At 44.9% G+C, this 18,839-nt stretch overlaps 1 protein-coding gene across 11 annotated transcripts in view; it reads left to right on the top strand.

Annotated features, from left to right (window-relative positions):
- LOC147454599 (transcription initiation factor TFIID subunit 4b-like) overlaps nt 1-18,839 on the top strand; it is a 156,394-nt gene that overhangs the window by 66,349 nt on the left and 71,206 nt on the right. For 10 of the 11 annotated variants that reach the window (XM_086517370.1, XM_086517377.1, XM_086517375.1 and 7 more), the window contains one exon: nt 5,007-5,073. The exons of the other annotated variant lie outside the window; for it this stretch is intronic. In XM_086517370.1, the coding sequence (XP_086373496.1) occupies nt 5,007-5,073 (67 nt within the window). The remainder of the gene's footprint in view (nt 1-5,006; nt 5,074-18,839) is intronic. 11 annotated transcript variants of the gene reach the window in all.

The following is an 18,839-nucleotide window of genomic DNA, read 5'->3' as shown; positions in this document are numbered from 1 at the left end:
GTACACAGAAAGATGATTTTTAATTACAGAAGTGATAGCCGAAGCAGATACAATAGGGAGGGACTCCCCTTTGAGCTTTACATCCAAAGTGTGAGTTTTGCCCCTAGGTTGAAGGGTGATCGTCTTGTCTCGTAGACATCCAGCACGCCATGTGTTCGGAACATCCACGGAATTTCCAGTAACGCATCACACCCTTCCAATGGCAAGATAAAGAATTCTTCTGTGTCCACATACAACTGAATATGGAGATGCAGCTTTCCAATGATGGGAGTAACACACTCTGAGTGGCCAGGACATGCCACCCTTGCCTCTGCCGTGTACCCCATCTCTTCAGCTTTGATGCCCATTTCCATAGCTAACTCTGGTGAGATAAAGTTTGCTTTGGCACTTGGATCAAAGAAGACGAGTGCCGTCTCATCTTTGAGTTTACTCCATGCTGTGCATAACTCGCTGGCATCTATGTTTGGCCTGTCACCCACCATATCTGGCACCAAACCTGCCGTGGGCTTAGGCTTCTTTCCTTTCTTATCTTCTTTATCATCCAAATCAGCTGGCCTTTTCCTTTATGGACAATTTGCAGCAAAGAGACCGGGCTGCTCGCATATAAAGCATTTACTCTCAGCCATCAAGACCTTCTTTTCCTCGAGCGACTTGCGCACAAAAGGCTTCCTTTTTTGGCTTCTTTGCCTATGCTCCAGAAGTCCCAGTTGAGTCCTATCCTTGTTGTCCTTTTGTGACCCCTTGTGATACTTCAGGAGCCGCTTTTGCAAAGGGCTTCTTTGCTGAAATTTTCTTTTGCTGCCCCCCTTTTACGTTGCCCAGAAATCCATTGTCCTCTCCCTTCAACAAGGCATGACCAGTGTTGGAAACTTGCATAAGCTGAGTGAGGGTAGCAACTCTGTTCTTTGTACAGTAATCTTGAAGCCCTTTAGGCAACCCACAACGATACTTCTCTATCTGGTCTGTCAATGGCACGAATCTGTAGGAGGTTACTGAGAGCAATGATTTACAAAACCTCCGATTGTACTCCTATAGGCTCTTGCAAGTAGCCGCAGTGAGTTGGTGCCAATCCGTCATGACGTTGGCTTCAAATTCATTTGACAACCATGCAAATGTAAAGATTGCTTGAAGTATACCTATGTGGCGGGTGCATGTTCTTGCATCAAGAGGGTCGTCCACCATGTGAGTGCATTTCCTTTCAAGAAGGTGGTAGCTTTCCTGACCTTAGAGGCCTCTGTAAAATCCCCTCCTGCATAAGCTGTATCAAACTGCTGGAGCAAAGTAAGAGCTTTTGCCCTATCCTAAAAGCCGCTTAGAGTCCTAAACTTTATAGCTGCACCACCTTCTTTATAAGCTTTCGTCTTTTCCAATGCCCCGAAATGGTTGTAAGGAATTGTCTACAACATGGGCATTATAATAGGGATCATCGACGCATCTTGGCCATTGACATTTTGCGTCATAGGTGCCATATCTGGCTACTGTCCAGAAAAAAGAGCCATCCCAAAATTACCCCGTGGCACCCCAAACTGGCCCTAGTTGCTATGAAAACCTGTTTTGGAGCCCGCGACTCGGCAACATGCGAGTGGTCCCTCTTCTTTTGAGACGCATGAAGTACTTGGGCTTGAGCCTCAACATGCTCCACTGGCTGTGTGAGTTGCCTTGATTGCTGTGGCAGTGGTGGAGCTTGCAAGAACTCCATAAACCTTGGGTATTTTGCACCAGTCGAGAAAACACATTCACAGTGGCAACCAATTGAGTCCTGAACGGGGGGAATATTCACATCAATAGGAGGTACAGAGACAGACGTGGCCGTGAACTCTCGCTGACCTCAAACAGTGCAGGAACGTGGGATTACACTATGGCCGACAAAGGGAAGGGCATTATGGAAGAGGGTTCCTCTTCGAAGGACTCTTCACCAAACCAACCGAGGCTCTCTTCTTGAGGAAAAAGTGATTTCGTCCCAACGACGGAACCATGAAACCGACCGGTAGGACGGTAGACGTAGGCTTTCACCCCAAACTTTACTTTACTTTAATACACAGAGCAACTTTGCAAATAAAAACATGTAACGTGAATTAACACTTCAAAGGACACACGACCCGTAACCTAGAATGCTCCGAGCGGACGCCGACAACCTGTAGGCCCCAAAAACTGGCGCCCCTTTCCGTATTTCTTTATTTCTTTAGAGGGTAAAGTTACAAAACTAGAGTCCTGGGGATCTTCACCTGTATCCAACCAGATCACACCTGTTCTGGAAAAATTTCGGCAGCATAACGGCCCCAAAACTCGCCCTGAACAAATCCCCTTGCTGGAATTCGCTTTGGTAACTATGCTGGCCTGCCCAACTCGAAAGAACTGGCCGAGAGGACAAGAGGAAATGAACCTAGAAGATGGGGCCTTAGACCTAAATAATCAAAAGCTTGAACTTTGACTAAGATCTTTGTAAATTGCATTGACACGTTGACGTGGAAGGCTGTACGAATTTTTAGTTTTGCGCTAGCTGTTTTGGGTAGTTTTTGGCACTAGCTTCTGGGTGCAAATACTTTTGGATTCAAGTGCTTTTAGAACTAAAGCTTTTGGGGCTTTGCTTTTGGGTATCCCTTGTATGTTTATATGTGCCTAGAGGGCCACTTCTCGGAGAGCATCTGGACGCAGAGTCTCAAAGAGAGTTGGACCTTCGGGAGTCGTACTTTGCAAAGAATAATAATAAAGTAAAACTGAAATGAGCACTAGTCTTTGGGGCCAATGTGTCGTGGTTCGGAACTCTGCCGTGCAGTGTCGACTCCTCTCTCTCTCTCTCTCTCCAACTTTAGTTATTTGTAGATTTTGTTCTGGTGTTGCTATTGATCTCTCGCTTGGATTGTCCAAGCCTGTAACATTTGCTCAAATGGTGGCAGACCCAACCACGATCACACGCGCAACCCTTACACCAAACCCACCTATGTACTAGATCTTACACTCTGAGTTTGACATGAGATGGAGCTAGTCAACAGCTTGATGCACTTCATGATTGTACCTCTTGGAGCGTATAGATGTGCACCTGTATCCTAGCCTCCAATGGGGGCTCCCTTCCTACAGGACCACATTTTGTTACTTTATATCCTTTTCGTTTCCTGATAGATGGGAGGATACACATCCATGTATATATGATTTATCTCATAGGCTTACTTTGGCCTCTAATAGAAGGGAAAAGTTATCGTGGGGATGTTTGAGAATGCGTTCAAAGGGATAGAGAGCATTTTTTACACACAGACACATCAAAAGCCTAGATAGGACACTTTTCATTGCAACACGATACCTTGTACAAATGGGAGTCTACTTGCGGAAAGAAGACACTTACTAAGCATACTACTTGAGGTTTTGGAGGAGTTGTAGGTGCTGTTTAGAGAGAAATTGTGATTTAAGATACAGGTAGTGCGGAGAGGAGGGCAGGTTAGATACATGTGGGTTAGAGCACGGATGGAGGGGTTCAGAGCATCATACATTGCTATATGCTACTTTCCTCCTAGTACATCCAAGTTTGTTGACTCACCTAAGGGAGAATCCCCATACATGATCTTGAATGAGGATATTTGGAGTTCTGAAGAGAGGGAGATGTCATCTTACTCGGAGACTTCAATGCTAGGACAGGTTGCTATTAGTCATCTTTCTTTGACATGCTGGAGGAGATGCCACATGATCTTGACCTAGGAGGGATGGACATGGAACGGACTTCTGAGATACAAAAGCCAGTAACCAAGTGTGGGAGGTATTTTCTTTAGTTGGACACTCTGCATGGACTTTCCATACTTAATGGCCTTGCCGATATCCTGTCTTTGCAAGATGCACTTATTTCCCGCATGGTAGACATGGCCTTAGCTTAAGTACTTTAAATTATGTATAACTCCTATACCTCTTATCTTACAGATCCATGATCTTGCAATCTCTCCTAGACCTATTGGTGGCACATGTGATCATGCTTATGCATATTTCTTAATTGATTTTGAGCACACCATTGATCAGACTCAAAGGATGGGTTCTTATCTAGGCTTGCCTACATGAACACTCATTTGTCCCACCGCTTACAATGCTATTGGACAGATTTGGACATCATCACTCCAATTGGAGATTGAGATTGGTCGATTTTGAGGCATCTCAACTGAGGCGAGGTCTGTGTCAGAGAGAGCAAGAGACAAAGCTCCACTACATATGCCTCTGGAGTCTGTACATCATACTATGACATACGTGGCCGCTTTCCTCTTTAGAGGGGGTTTCGGGCCTCTATCTAGAGCTATGAGATACCAGGATTAGAGATGTCTTGGACTCTATCTACTGAAGATTGAGTGACTTCGAGCAGTGTTATTGAGAGAGAGACTCATAAACCGGAAGACACCTAGAGATGGATCAATGTTCCTCCATCCAGAGATTGAGCAGCCAAAAAGGGGGGATACAGGGCATATCACTAGCAGTATCTTGAGTGATTGAGCAACAGAGCTGGGGAGATCGAGGAGGCCCAGGATGAGCGGGATGCTCCAGTCATCAAAGAAGGTTACAGCAGTGGGTCAGATTTATATTGGCGAGACATTGGAATCCCTTGTGAAAACTCTCACCTTGGAGGACCTCGACACGATCATGTACCGTCTGATGTGAGCCATCTCCAAATTCTAACACACACATATCCACCATTTGTATCTGTTCTCTGAGATACACACCCACCTTTCACATATATACCACCTTTTACAACTCTAGTAATGTTTCTGTTTAGTTAGTTTCTTTCTTTTTATAGAGGCTTGTATGAGACTCACCATGATGTAACTCTTTTGTCTCATAGGTCATTTAAGCGTTTAGAAGACGTTAATACAACATTTCGTTTCATCTTCTTCCTCTCTCTCTCTCTCTCTCTCTCTCTCTCTCTCTCTCTCTCGTTTAATCTTTCCATGTCATGGTTTGCATTTACTTTCATGCTATTTTCCCTCCAGAAAAGAGGTGGAATATTCAGTTATGGAATTCATTGATTTTGTTATCAGCAAGAAACAAAGGGTTGCCGAAGATGTATTGGAGCAAAGCACCAATCAGAGTGGCCTTAACCTTCAAGTAGGCTTCACATAGATTGATTTATCTTGGTTATTCCATTTATAAACAAAGTGATGATTCACAAAGGCTTATTAATACAAGCATAAGAAATGTTAAATTGTTTAAGGTGGCCTGACTTTAAGTAATTGAGCAAAAGGAACAAAAGAAAATGTTTTATTATCTAAGGAGTTCGTGTCATTATGTGTGTGTGTGTGTGTGTGTGTGTGAGAGAGAGAGAGAGAGAGAGAGAGAGAGAGAGAGAGAGATGAAATGAAATGAAATGATATATTAACGTCTACGAAAGGCCAAAATGACCTTTGAGACCAAACTGATTACAATGGTGAGTCTAGTACCAAGTCTGGGTATAAACAAAGAAAACTACAAACTAAAAACTGAGATAGGAGTGCTACCGATTCCTATGGGTGGCTGGTAAGCTGAGCAATGGTATAATGCCACAAAGGTACAAAGTGGGGATAAGTGTCACCATGATACGATATAGCAGTAGCATGAAGCCTATCTTGATCGACACTCTAGGTGTCGTGCTAGAATCCTGTGGATCCTCTGTCGCAATTTCCGTCGGTGCTCCGTGGCTCCCCTCCTCATTCGTGGTCATCTCGATCTCCCCAACTCTATGGCTTGATCAATGAGAGTACCACTGGTGTGTGTATGGGTGGGAACCGAGCTCTGTGGTGGTGGTGGCCCCTCTGCCTTTGTGGTACTCGGACTGAAGAAATCTGAGATGCGTCTTTGGGACTGTCTCTGTCTATGGCCTCTCAATAGAGAGTCTCTATGTCTCTGTATCTCAAGTAGAAATAATCCGAGACATCTCTGATCCTGATATCTCATGACTCTATCTAACGAGTCAAAACCATCTCTGAATAGACAGTGAAAGCGTCTCCGAATCTCATAGTAGACTGTGCTGTGACATATGAAGTGAAACTCTGTCTCTGGTTCTGCATGGCATAACTGACATATCCTCCTGTTTGCTGGTATGCCTCTGAATCTAATTGTCTCAATCCCAGGCTGGTGTGAAGATGTGCGTATCTGGCCTATGGCACATCGTAACCCATGAGATAGATGTGTGTCGATGTAGCTGGGCCGTGTGACAAATCTGTCTGTTGTAAGTTGGAGAAGATGCTCTCTATAGAAAGCCCTCTTTGTACCCAACTCACGTGATGGCTCTATCCATTTCCTCCTGGTATCAAGCTGGATAAGATCCTACCAAATGAGTCTAGTAATCTCCAGTAAGAGCCAAAGATGGTGCATCAAGAGAATACTGGAAAGGGGGCAGCCTACTGAGACCATGCCTCTGAAACCATGAGCTCATTTGTGCATACCAACATGATGTATCTCCCTGTAATGCCAACTGTCTGAATGACTCAAGAGAAAGCCTAGCATATCTGTCCCTGGTGGTGTCCCATAAGCTGTGTACAAATGATACTGACCTGGTAAGTGCCTCATTCTCCATGAGAGAGAGAGAGAGCTCATTATCGTCCTTGGAACAAAAGAAAATGTTTTATTATGTACCTATCTAAGGAGTTCATGTCACATTGTGTGTGTGTGTGTGAGAGAGAGAGAGAGAGAGAGAGAGAGAGAGAGAGAGAGAGAGAGAGAGAGAGAGAGAGCTTATTATCGTCCTTGGAGGTCAAATATGACCTATGGGACCAAGAAAACATACATGGATGGACCTCTTACTAGAGGAGTAAATGGAGTTCTAATCATGACTAATGTGGATACAACAATATTGTGACATATGTCACTTTTTTGGGGGGGGGGGGGGGGGGGGGGGGAGGTAAGGTGGCTTGGGAGTTTTTGGAGCCTGAAATTCCTCGATGATGGCCTTGCCGCCTCGGTAGACGGTCCATTTGCCGGCTGCTCGAACCTTTTGGAGTTCTTGTTTCTCGACTTTGAGTTGGGCGGGGTCAAGGTGTCACGAGGACATGGCAACTGCTAACCTTAGTTGTTGGTTTCTTTCCAATGATTTTCGTTTAAATTTTGAGACCCTCCTTTTGAAGTTGCAAATGGGACATTGCATGGCCAGTGTGAAATAGTAATTACACCCATAGACGGGAAGTTGGTCGGCGCTGGAATTCGAGTAGTAAAAGGGTGTCTAGGCTCAGTTCAAAGTCATTTAGGTCCCCTCGCCGCACTTAATATGTTGGTGGATACTAGGAAACTAACTCAATGTAGGCACAATGCCAAGGTGGGGTCACCCAGAGAAAATCACGTGAGAACTGAGCTACATTGCATTTTTAGATATGGTCCCAGTGGTGAAAGATGGTGAGAGAGTCCAATGGAAGCATCTCCTAAAATTTAGGGAACTGCTATTTTGGGCCATGAAATTTGTTTGCGTCATTAGCTCGAGAATGACAAGGGGACATTTTATTGCTATGCTGCAAAGTCAACTGACGCACCAGGTTAGATATCTTTAAGCTGGAAGTCCAATGTGGGAAAAAGTGCCATGTGGCGGCTCCAACGTGACTTGCCAAGCTTGCATAAAGAGGGGGCACATATTTCAAGAGAGAGAGAGCTAATTTTTTATCATTAAGTGACTACAGAGTGTGTGTTAATAGTTGGTGCAGGTGATGAAGCTTCAATGGAAATCTTGCCTTCTCCCTTGCTCTATGTAGCGCGATGATTCCGCTCTCGCACACCTCTCTCCCCTTTTGAATAGAGAAACGTGATGCCACGCTCGAGGGCTATTCATCTGTATGTATAGTTGTGTGGGTTTATGCGCGATCGCCTAGGCAAGAACCTCATGCACAGGTACTGGATTAGCTAGTTGCTAATCCCCCGCAGGTATAGGTGAATTCGGAGAGATTTCTCGCGAGAAATCTCGTCGATTCCGAGGGCAAGAAGCCCTACAGGTGCGGGAGCTCGAAGACTTGCTACAGATGTGACCAGCTCGCGAAACGGAGCCCAAAACAGACAAATACAGACTGCTGTGTAATTTTGCACGTTTACGGTTTCGGCCCTAAATGGTCCCTAATACCCCAGGAGGTCCGGGGACGTGAGGGGAATTGCTGTGTAGGTGTTCTGGCGCATTTTCAGGGCAGAAAATAGAGAATTCAGCATGCTGTAGGTTCTTGCCAGGTTTTGCAAAGTGTCCGTATGCGTCGGGAAAGTCACCTAATGTGTGGGGGTACTGTCTATGAACTGTCCTAGTACAATTATGCTACCGACATTGGGCCAAATCAGGTCATTTTCAGCCCAGATTATGTGGGGCAGCTCGTAGGAGATCACATGTTTTATTCCCTCTTGAAATATAATAAAGAAATACCGAAAGGGGCGCCAGTCTTTGGGGCCAACAGGTGTCGGCGTTTGCTTGGTAGCACTCTAGCTTCCAAGCCGTGTAAAAGTGTTAATTCCCGTCATAGGTTTTATTTGCAAGTGTCTTTGTGTCCTAAAGTCTAAAGTAAAGTTTCAGGTGAAAGCCAAAGTCTACTGCCTTATGGGCCGGTTTCATTGTTCCGTCGCCGGGACCCGAATCACGTTTTGCTCAAGAAGTGAGCCTCGGTTGGTTTGGTGAAGACACATATTATAGGAACGTAGGATTACACTATGGCCGACAAAGGGAAGGGCATATGGGTTCCTCTTCGAAGGACAGACAGGAAATTCCTAAGATGATGCGATTAGTACTCAGTTAGTTGCCGCTATGAACGTGCTTTCCCGACTTGTGCAGAAGCCACCCCAGGTAATGCATGCGTCCCAACTGGATAGGGAGCACTGGCATGTTGCGGAGTCAGGGGCTCCAAAACAGGTTCCTTTCATCCATGAATAGGTGGTTAGGACGCCTATTCTACAGGCTTTGCGAGCTCAGCCCGCCCCCTTTCCAAGCCCGCATGTTGCGTTACAGGGCCAGGAAACCAGTTTCCAGGCAATGCATGAGGTTTTTTCACCACCCACGGTATATCCTGGTATTCCGGGGGTGGATCTGTGTTCCAAAGTATGGCTGGTTATGCGCTTGGAAACCAACATTATATGCCAGGAACAGCGTTTGGGGGTTATGTATGCAAGGCATGATGCCAAACCCCATGTATGGTAGTATCGGCATACAACAAGGCTTTCAGAGCAACCAGCGCCAGTTTGGGGTGCCACAAGGTAATTTTGGTATGGCTGGATTTTCTGGGCAGCAGCCAGATATGGCACCTATGACGCAAAATGTCAATGGCCAAGACGCGTCGATGATCCCTATCACAGTGCCCATGTTGCAGGCAATTCTCTATGACAATTTGGGGGCACTGGAGAAACCGAAAGCATACAAGAAGGTGGTGCAATTGTTAAGTTTGAAACATTCAGCGGCTTTGAGGATAAGACCAAGGCTCACTTTCCTCCAACAGTTTGATAGAGCTTATGCAGGGGGGGATTTTACAGAGGCCTCTAAGGTCAGGAAAGCTGCCACCTTCTTGAAAGGCAATGCACTCACATGGTGGATGACCCTCTTGATGCAAGGACAAGCACCCGCCACATGGGTATACTTCAAGCAAATGTTTGCATTTGTGTGGTTGTCAAATGAATTTGAAGCCGAAGTCATGACGGACTGCGGCTACTTGCAAGAGCCTACAGGAGTACATTCGGAGGTTTTGTAAATCATTGCTCTCAGTAACCTCTTACAGATTCGCGCCATGACAGAGCAGATAGAGAAGTATTGTTGTGGGTTGCCTAAAGGGCTTCGAGATTACTGTACAAAGAACAGAGTTGCTACCCTCACTCAGCTTATGGAAGTTTCCAACATTGGTCTTTCCTTGTTGTAGGGAGAGGACAATGGATTTCCGGGCAACGTAAAAGGGGTGCAACAAAAGACAATTTCAGCAAAGAAGCCCTTTGCAAAAGCGGCTCCTGAAGCATCACAGAGGTCAGAAAAGGACAAGAAGGATAAGGACTCAGTTGGGACTTCTGGAGCACAGGCAAAGAAGCCAAAAAGGAAGCCTTTTGTGCACAAGTCGCTCGAGAAAAAGAAGGTCTTGATGGCTGAAAATAAATGCTTTATATGTGAGCAGCCTGGTCTCTTTGCTGCAGATTGTCCACAAAGCAAAAGGCCAGCTGATTCGAATGATAAAGAAGATAAGAAAGGAAAGAAGCCTAAGCCCACGGTAGGTTTGGTGCCAGATATGGTGGGTGACAGGCCAAACACAGATGCCAGCGAGTTATGCAGAGCATGGGGTAAAGTCAAAGATCAGACGACGCTCGTCTTCTTTGATCTAGATGCCAAAGCAAACTTTATCTCACCAGAGTTAGCTATGGAAATGGGCATCAAAGCTGAAGAGATGGGGTACACGGCAGAGGCAGGGTTGGCATGTCCTGGCCACTCAGAGTGTGTTACTCCCATCATTGGAAAGCTGCGTCTCCATATTCAGTCGTATGTGGATACATAAGAATTCTATATCTTGCCATTGGAAGGGTGTGATGCGTTATCGGGAATTCCGTGGATGTTTCGAACACATGGCATGTTGGACGTCTGCGACAAGACTATCACCCTTCAACCTAGGGGCAAAACTCACGTTTTGGATGCAAAGCGCAAAGGGGAGTCTCTCCCTATTGTATCTGCTTTGGCTATCACTTTCGTAATTAAAAATCATCTTTCTGTACTTGATCTTAAATTTCTGCCAGAAACCCTAAAAATCTTGAAAACCCTAATTTTGTAGAAACCCTAATTTCTGGAAAACCCTAACCCTAACTGGTGGCTGAAACCCTAGGTGGCTGGAAACACTAATTTCTGGCGCAAGTGCCACGTGGCAGCAGCGTACAGCTTTTTCCGGAAATTACGAAAGCTAGGGAAAAGCAACTAGCGACGCAATTTTGCTGGCTTTTTTGCTGCGCAAGGATTTGGAGAGAGAGAGAGTTGAATTGCTTTATTTTGCCCTCTCTTGAGATAGAGAGAGAGAAACAACTTTTGATTTTAAGCTTTTGGGGCTTTGCTTTTGGGCATCCCTTGTAACCTTTAAATTGGTGGTTTAGGGCTCACTTCTCAGAGCATTTGGACGCAGAGTCTGAGAGTGAAACCCTAATTGATCTCTTGTACTTTAACATTGATGAATACAAAAAGAAATACCAAAAGGGGTGCCAGTCTTTGGGGCCAACATCTCTAGGCATGGAACTCCGTCGGGCCAGTGCAAATCTATTGTGATCTGTGAACTGTTTTGAAGTGGTTATTTGGTGCTATCGTGATTAATTCTTGACTTGGAGTGTCCAAGTCTGTTACAGTGGTATTAGAGCACGGCCGATTACTCTTCTACGGGAAATCCCATCCCCAATTTTTTTTTCCACGGCACCTATGGCTTCAGGCAAGAATCAGTGGACTCCTGCATCCGAGATGTGAGAAGAGACCACAACGAAGATGCACGAGAAGAGTATGGCCTGCCTCGGCCTACTCAAGTGGAGCATCGAGAGATGGAGCATCAACAATTGATCAACGATGCAACAAAGATGATGCTCAATTTTGCCAAGGACCCGAAGATGGCAAAATATATGAGCCAGACCTCTTTGGAGGAAGTGCATACGGAGTGGCAGAGAACCACAACACCACTCCCGAAACCCGCTCTCAAGAAACCTCCTGTTCCCAAGAAATATACGGAGAAGGAATTGGAAAACGTGGTTGATGCACGGATTGCTCAGCTTTTTGACGTGCAGAACAAAGCTAAAAAGCACAGCAAAAAGCAGAAGAAAGGCACTGACTTCCCTGGATATTTGGGTCCTATCACCTCCGTAGGGTGATAGAAACTCAGCTCGTTAGTTTTGTAGAGTACGTTCAAAGCATGAATGACCTCTATATAAACCTGCACCTATTCTTGGGCACTGACGAATGAGTAGGGATGTCATAGCTGTTGTCCAAGCTATGCATGATAAAGGTGATAATCTTATTCTTCCTGTTTGGACAAGCTGTGAAGTTGAGATCACATATTGTCAAGTTTGGTTCTTTGCTCTTCGTAGGTTTGTAGTAGTATTCATTTTTCGATTTCGTATTTAGCTTACCTGAGGACTTAAGAATGTGTTTTGTTAGAAGTTGTTGTGTGAAGTTTGATTGCTAGGATTAAGTTTTTAAGATGTTTTTTGCTGAAAGTTTTTTTAAGATGTCTTTTGTGTGAAGTTTGATTTCTAGGATTAAGTTTTTTTTTGCTTAAAGTTGAGTACTTATTTTAAGCCAAGTACGTTGCGTCGACTTATTTTACACATGCCTTTTCTAAAAACATTTTAAAGTTAATAATGTTTTCTTTTATCTAGTTTTTTTTTGGTAGCCAACAATGTGATTTAGTTTGTTTGTTTGTTTGTTTTTGTTTTTCTTTTCTTTTCTTGTGTCCCTTGCTTTTATAGTGTTATGAGTGCTTTATTTCCTCTTATAATTCGTGAGTTCAGACTATTCTGAACTTATGAAGGTATATATATTTGGGTCGTCAGTCGACATTCGATAAGGCAAAGAAACAGAAGAAGCGTGTCCGATTTGAAGGAGTACCCAGTTCTTCTTCTTCTTCTTCTTTTTTTGACAGTTCTTCTAGCTCTTCAGACTCGAGCGAAGAAGACAAACAAAAGCAAAAAGTGAAGCAAGAAACAACGCTTCGAAAAGGGCAAGAAAAAGGCAAAGAAGTCTAAATCTCGCCCAGTGAGTGACAGTTCTACAGAGGACTCGTCTCTAGAAAGTTCAGACTTCGATAACGACAACTTTTATGCAAACAAGAAGAATTTTTACAAAGCCAACCAGTATGATTTTCTCGAAGATTAAAGCAAGAAAGTCCGAGAGTTTAAGGAAGGTGGCCACGCGCTCAAGTTTGATACTTTTTCAGGATACTCAGATGCTTCGAAGGCTTTGTCTTTTATACAGCAATTTGACATCGCTTTCGCGGGAGGACGCTATTCAGAGCACTCCAAGATTCGGAGAGCTGCCTCTTACTCTAAGGGGAATGCTCGCACTTGGTGGTGCACTCTTCTATTAAGCAAGACTGTGCTAGTTAAATGGCTAAAATTCAAGAGGCTTTTTATTTCTTCTTGGTTGACGCAAGAGTATGAACGAGATATACGAGCTGCTTGGAACCATCTTTGGATGACCAAGAGAGATACAGTGAATACTTACTGTGAGATTCTGGAGCTCTTTTCTACCCGCCTCTTCATTCAAGAAGATCTCGTTCAGAGAACAGATTGAGTGGTTCACCTTGCGTCTACCTACAGAGATCCGAGATCACTGCTTGGAGTCAGCTTCTATTCAGGAGTTGATGAGTCATGCGAAGAAGGGCTTTGCCATTCACTCTGGCAGTCTGACCTACCCCACAGATGAGGTCATGACACAACGAGCCGAACAGACTTCTGGGAATGAAAGTAGAAATAAAAAGAGCAACCCAGAGAAAAAGGATGCACGACCCAAGCTTACTCCTCAGGAGAGAGCTCGCTTCATCAGGGAGGGGAAGTGCTTTGGATCCGAGGAACTTGGACATATCTCCGCGAAGTGCCCTAAAAAGACACAGAAAGAACAAAACGACAAGGACAACGAAAGGCCTGAGAGTTCGAGAGCAGCTGAGGAACGTGTAAGAAAAGGCAAGATGAAAACAGGACTGCTTCCAGATTGTGTGGGTACCGATCCCAACACTATGGACGAGAGTAGAGAACTTTGCCGAGCTTGGGGCAAAGTGAAACACCAAGAGGCCCTGATCTTCTTTGATGGAGGAGCCAAGGCCAACTTCATTTCACCGGAATTGGCGGCGCGGCTCGAGATCACTCCCGGTCGGATGGGCCCACTTGCAGAGGCAGTTCTAGCGGTACCAGGCAAGGACGTGGCCATTACACCTGTCATTGGCAAACTTCGGTTGAATTGTCAGGGGTATTTGGGGCATGAGGACTTCTTCGTAACGCCTTTGGAAGGTTGTGATGTTCTCTTAGGGATTCCCTGGTACCACAAGAACAACGCCGTGGTCGATTATCGTGCAAGGAAAGCGACAGTGACTACAGAGAAGGGCAAAACCATTGTACTTGATATTAAATTGAAGGGCGAGGCGAGTCAGTCCCTATTATATCGGCTTCGGCCATTTCTAAATTAATGAAATCCAGTCTGTTTGTTTACTCGATCTCTATGAAAGAGTTAAGTGATGAGGATAAAACAAATATGTCTACACTTGATAAAGAATGCCAAGATTTTCTATACTCTCATGACGATTGCTTCTCAGAGGGCCTGCCAGGCGAGTTACCACCTGCTCGTCCTGAAGATCATACCATTGATCTGATACCTAGAAGCACACCACCGAACTGGCCACCTTATCGTGTGAGCTGAGCTCAAAATGAAGAGATTATGGACCAAGTGAAAGACCTCATGGAAAAGGGTCTTGTCCAGCCTAGTACTTCACCGTATTGCTCTCCAGTGTTGTTGGTGTTAAAGAAAGACGGATCTTGGAGAATGTGCATCGATTATAGAGCTCTCAACAAAATCACCATCAAGAACAGATTTCCGATTCCTAGGATCGATGATATACTCGACAGGTTACAGGGATCCTCGTTCTTTAGCAGGATTGACTTGAAGAGTCGATATCATCAGATCCGAATCGCGCTGAGAGACGTCTACAAGACAGCTTTTCGGACGACTTTTGGGTTATTTGATTTTTTGGTGATGCCTTTTGGCGTAACCTATGATTTAACCGGATGATGGACATGATTTTTCGAGAGCACAGGCTATTTGTTGGCACTTTCTTTGACGACATCATTGTTTTCTCCAAGAATGAGGCAGAACACAGAGATCATCTGCTTCAGGTGTTTCAGGCATTACGAGATCACAAGTTAGTGATTAATGTAAAGAAAAGTGAATTTTTCCTACCAGAGATACACTTTTTGGGACACATTGTCTCAGCAACAAGAGTGCAAATGGATCCGGCTAAGATAGAGACTATTCGTGATTGGCCCGATTTGAAGAATGTCCATGAAGTTAGAAGCTTCTTGGTACCGTGTTCGTACTACAGGTGGTTCATACGAAAGTTTGCAGAGGTTGCTTTCCCTATGCATATCTTGACACAAAAAGGAGTCCCTTTCTCGTGGGGACCCATAGAGTTGATTGCCTCTCAGACATTGAAAGAGAAATTGGCTACAGGACCTGTTTTGACTTTGCCGGACTTGCAGAAGTCATTTGAAGTATATTGTGATGCTTGTGGTCGTAGTCGTGGTGCGGTCTTGATGCAAGAAGGCCATGTCATTGCTTACGAGAGCCGATTGTTCTCTAGGCCGGAGATGACAACACAGATATATGAGAAAGAGCTTTTGGCGGTTCGCCATGCTCTTCCTGAGTGGCGACATTACCTACTCGGAGCGGATTTTACCGTCTTTATAGACCATCAGAGTTTGCGCTACTTCTTGTCACAGAAGATGCTTTCGGAAAAGCAGATGCGGTGGGCGAACATCTTGTCACAGTTTCACTTCCAAATTGTCCACGTGCAGGGACAGAAGAATGTGGTGGTAGATGCTTTGTCTCGGTAGCCGTTGGTTCTGGCGATTTCCGCGATACATCATAGGAGCTTCGAGGATATGGTCGATCAGTATGCCATAGATACATATTTTGCAGATGTGTTCACACGGATACGGGATGGAGAGACAGTAGCAGAATACTCCATTCGGGAAGGCTACTTGATGAGAAAAACCATGTTGTGCGTTACACAGCCGTTGAGGGGAAAGGTTATGACTGAATACCATTGTCCACCTTTTACGGGTCACCACGGCATGTCTTTTCCAAAGCTTAGTATGCGATACTACGGCCCTTTTGAGATCACCGAAAAGATAAATGATGTCTCCTTCTGATTGAAACTGCCAGATACTTGGAGGATTCACAATGCATTTTATGTGAGTCTCTTAAAACCTTTTAAAGGTGATGTGCCTGATGATGGGGAGCCTGATGAGCAACCCGAAGTGGAAGAAAATGAGGAGATCCTTGTTCCTGAACAGATATTGGCACATAAAGATATGAAGAATAAAGGTAAAGTCCGAAGATGATTCTTGGTTAAGTTCAAGAATTATCCTGCATTGGTTGCGAAGTGGATGGAGGAGGACCTAGCAGATACTCCTCAAATTGTGAAACTTTACCTCGATGCTTTTGGTTTAGCATAGTGTACTCCAATGGAACTCAGAATTCAGCATGGCCGGAGATCTGGTGCAGTGGGATGCACAAGAGGGGAGTCACTCCACTCCTTTGTCAACAGATGCTTTGATTTAGATACTAGAGTCACTGATGTCTCTCTGAGCTTCAGGGATACTAAAAGCTGACAGTATTCTGCTGTATGACTTTAATAAAATGGAATTCCTGATAATGATACTGATTTGTTCTTGACTTCTTTTGAGTGCAGGAACTGATAGACGAAATGACTGCAACATTTTGGTCTGATTGATCTCGAATAGACATGGTTGCAATAGGGTTTAGTCAATCAGACATCAATGAGGTCCCGATTGGACCTAGATGCGATTGCTAGCTACATTGCCGATAAATCATGGTCTAAGATCCGAATGAATGTTGAATGTCTATGTGATGTCCTGTGATGTCTATTGATGTCCTGTGATGTGACTGTCGATTTGGTAAATGTGCTAGATGTGTGTTCCTAGTACGTAGGTACTAACAGTCAGTGTCTGCTAAGATGGTTTATCGCTTTTGTTGGTTTTGCAGGCGTAATCGCGGTCGATTACAATGCTTTCAAGAGGGGGGTATGTCATAAAGTGATGACGTGGCTCAGAAACCTTAATTTCTGTCAGAAACCCTAAAAATCCTAGTTTTGCAGAAACCCTAATATCTGGGAAACCCTAACCGTAACTGTTGGCTGAAACCCTAGGTGACTGGAAACCCTAATTTTTGGCGCAAGTGCCACGTGGCACCAGTGTACGGCTTTTTTCAGAAATTATGGAAGCTCGGGAAAAGCAACTAGCCACGCAATTTTGCTGGCTTTTTGCTACGCAAGGATTTGGAGAGAGAGGGAGAGTTGAATTGCTTTATTTTGCCCTCTCTTGAGATAGAGAGAGAGAAACTGCATTTGATTTTAAGCTTTTGGGGCTCTGCTTTTGGGCATCCCTTGTAACCTTTAAATAGGTAGAGCATCTGGACGCAGAGTCTGAGAGTGAAACCCTAACCGCTCTCTTGTACTTTGACATTGATTAATACAAAAAGAAATACCGAAAGAGGCGCCAGTCTTTGGGGCCAACATCTCTACGCACGGAACTCCACTGGGCCAGTGCAAATCTATTGTGATCTGTGAACTGTTTTGAAGTGGTTATTTGGTGCCGTCGTGATTGATTCTTGACTTGGAGTGTCCAAGTCTGTTACAGTGGTATCAGAGCACGGCCGATTTCTCTTCTTTGGGAAATCCGATCCCCAATTTTTTTTTCCACGGCACCTATGGCTTCAGACAAGAATCAGTCGACTCCTTCTACATGCGGAGATGCGAGAAGAGACCACAACGAAGATGCACGAGAAGAGTATGGCCCGCCTCGGACTACTCAGGCGGAGCATCGAGAGATGGAGCGTCAACAATTGATCAACGATGCAACAAAGATGATGCTCAATTTTGCCAAGGACCCGAAGATGGCAAAATATATGAGCCAGACCTCTTTGGAGGAAGTGCATACGGAGTGGTAGAGAACAACAACACCACTCCCGAAACCCGCTCTCAAGAAACCTCCTGTTCCCAAGAAATATATGGAGAAGGAATTGGAAAACGTGGTTGATGCACGGATTGCTCAACTTTTTGACGCGTAGAACAAAGCTAAAAAGCATAGCAAAAAGCAGAAGAAAGGCACTGACTTCCCGGGATATTTGGGTCCTATCACCTCCGGAGGGTGATAGACAGTCAGCTCGTTAGTTTTGTAGAGTACGTTCAAAGCATGAATGACCTCTATATAAACCTGCACCTGCTCTTGGGCACTGGCGACGTGAGTAGGGATGTCATAGCTGTTGTCCAAGCTATGCATGATAAAGGTGATAATCTTATTCTTCCTGTTTGGACAAGCAGAGAAGTTGAGATCACATATTGTTAAGTTTGGTTCTTTGCTCTTCGTAGGTTTGTAGTAGTATTCATTTTTCGATTTTGTATTTAGCTTACCTGAGGATGTAAGAATGTGTTTCGTTAGAAGTTGTTGTGTGAGGACGGTTGAGGCGGGAGAGCTAGGGGGGGCGGGAAGGCTGAGGTGGGCGCTAGGCTGGCTGCGCAGAGTGCAGGCCAACGCAGCGTGAGAGCGGGGGGGAAAGAGCGATGGCGAGGGAGAGGGGTTGCAGGGACATGCGCAGGGCCAGCGGCAGCGGGCTTTTTTTGAAATTTTTTTTCCCCCCCCGAGGAAAAGATCCTTCTATTAGTTAATGAAACTGCCTATAGGGCTACAACCTCTACAAGAGAGGACTACAACAATCATGATGGGGAGACTCTCCCAATGAAAAAACAACATATGTACAATGAGGCTAGATCAGGGGATGGGAGGAGGGAAGAGCCACACAGGTGGACGGTAGTGCAATCTGAGCACACCCTGATTCATGGTGAAAAATGGCTCAGCACGCCAAAGTCGAAGGAAAGCCTCTCTGTCACAAACGGGAGCGCATAACAATGTAACATATACTCGGATAAATAGAATTTATCACTTAATACTGAAGCCAAAGGATATAGAGAGAACTAGATAGAGAGAGATAGAGAGTGAGAAGATCGACATAGTACTGGGGACCAGAAGATGGGCTGGTCCCCCCCCCCCCCCCCCCCCCCCCCCGTAATAGTATTTTTATTACTGAGGAGAAGTCTATACAAGCACTTGAACCGAACGTATTACCACGTTCGTTCTAGAATAAGACTTGATGGTTC

Source organism: Adiantum capillus-veneris, chromosome 7 (genome assembly GCF_014529385.1).
Source record: "Adiantum capillus-veneris isolate H3 chromosome 7, ASM1452938v2, whole genome shotgun sequence".
Classification (NCBI taxonomy): Eukaryota; Viridiplantae; Streptophyta; class Polypodiopsida; order Polypodiales; family Pteridaceae; genus Adiantum; species Adiantum capillus-veneris.
The sequence above is the reverse complement of the archived record's forward strand: the minus strand, read 5'-3'. Positions and strand labels throughout refer to the sequence as shown.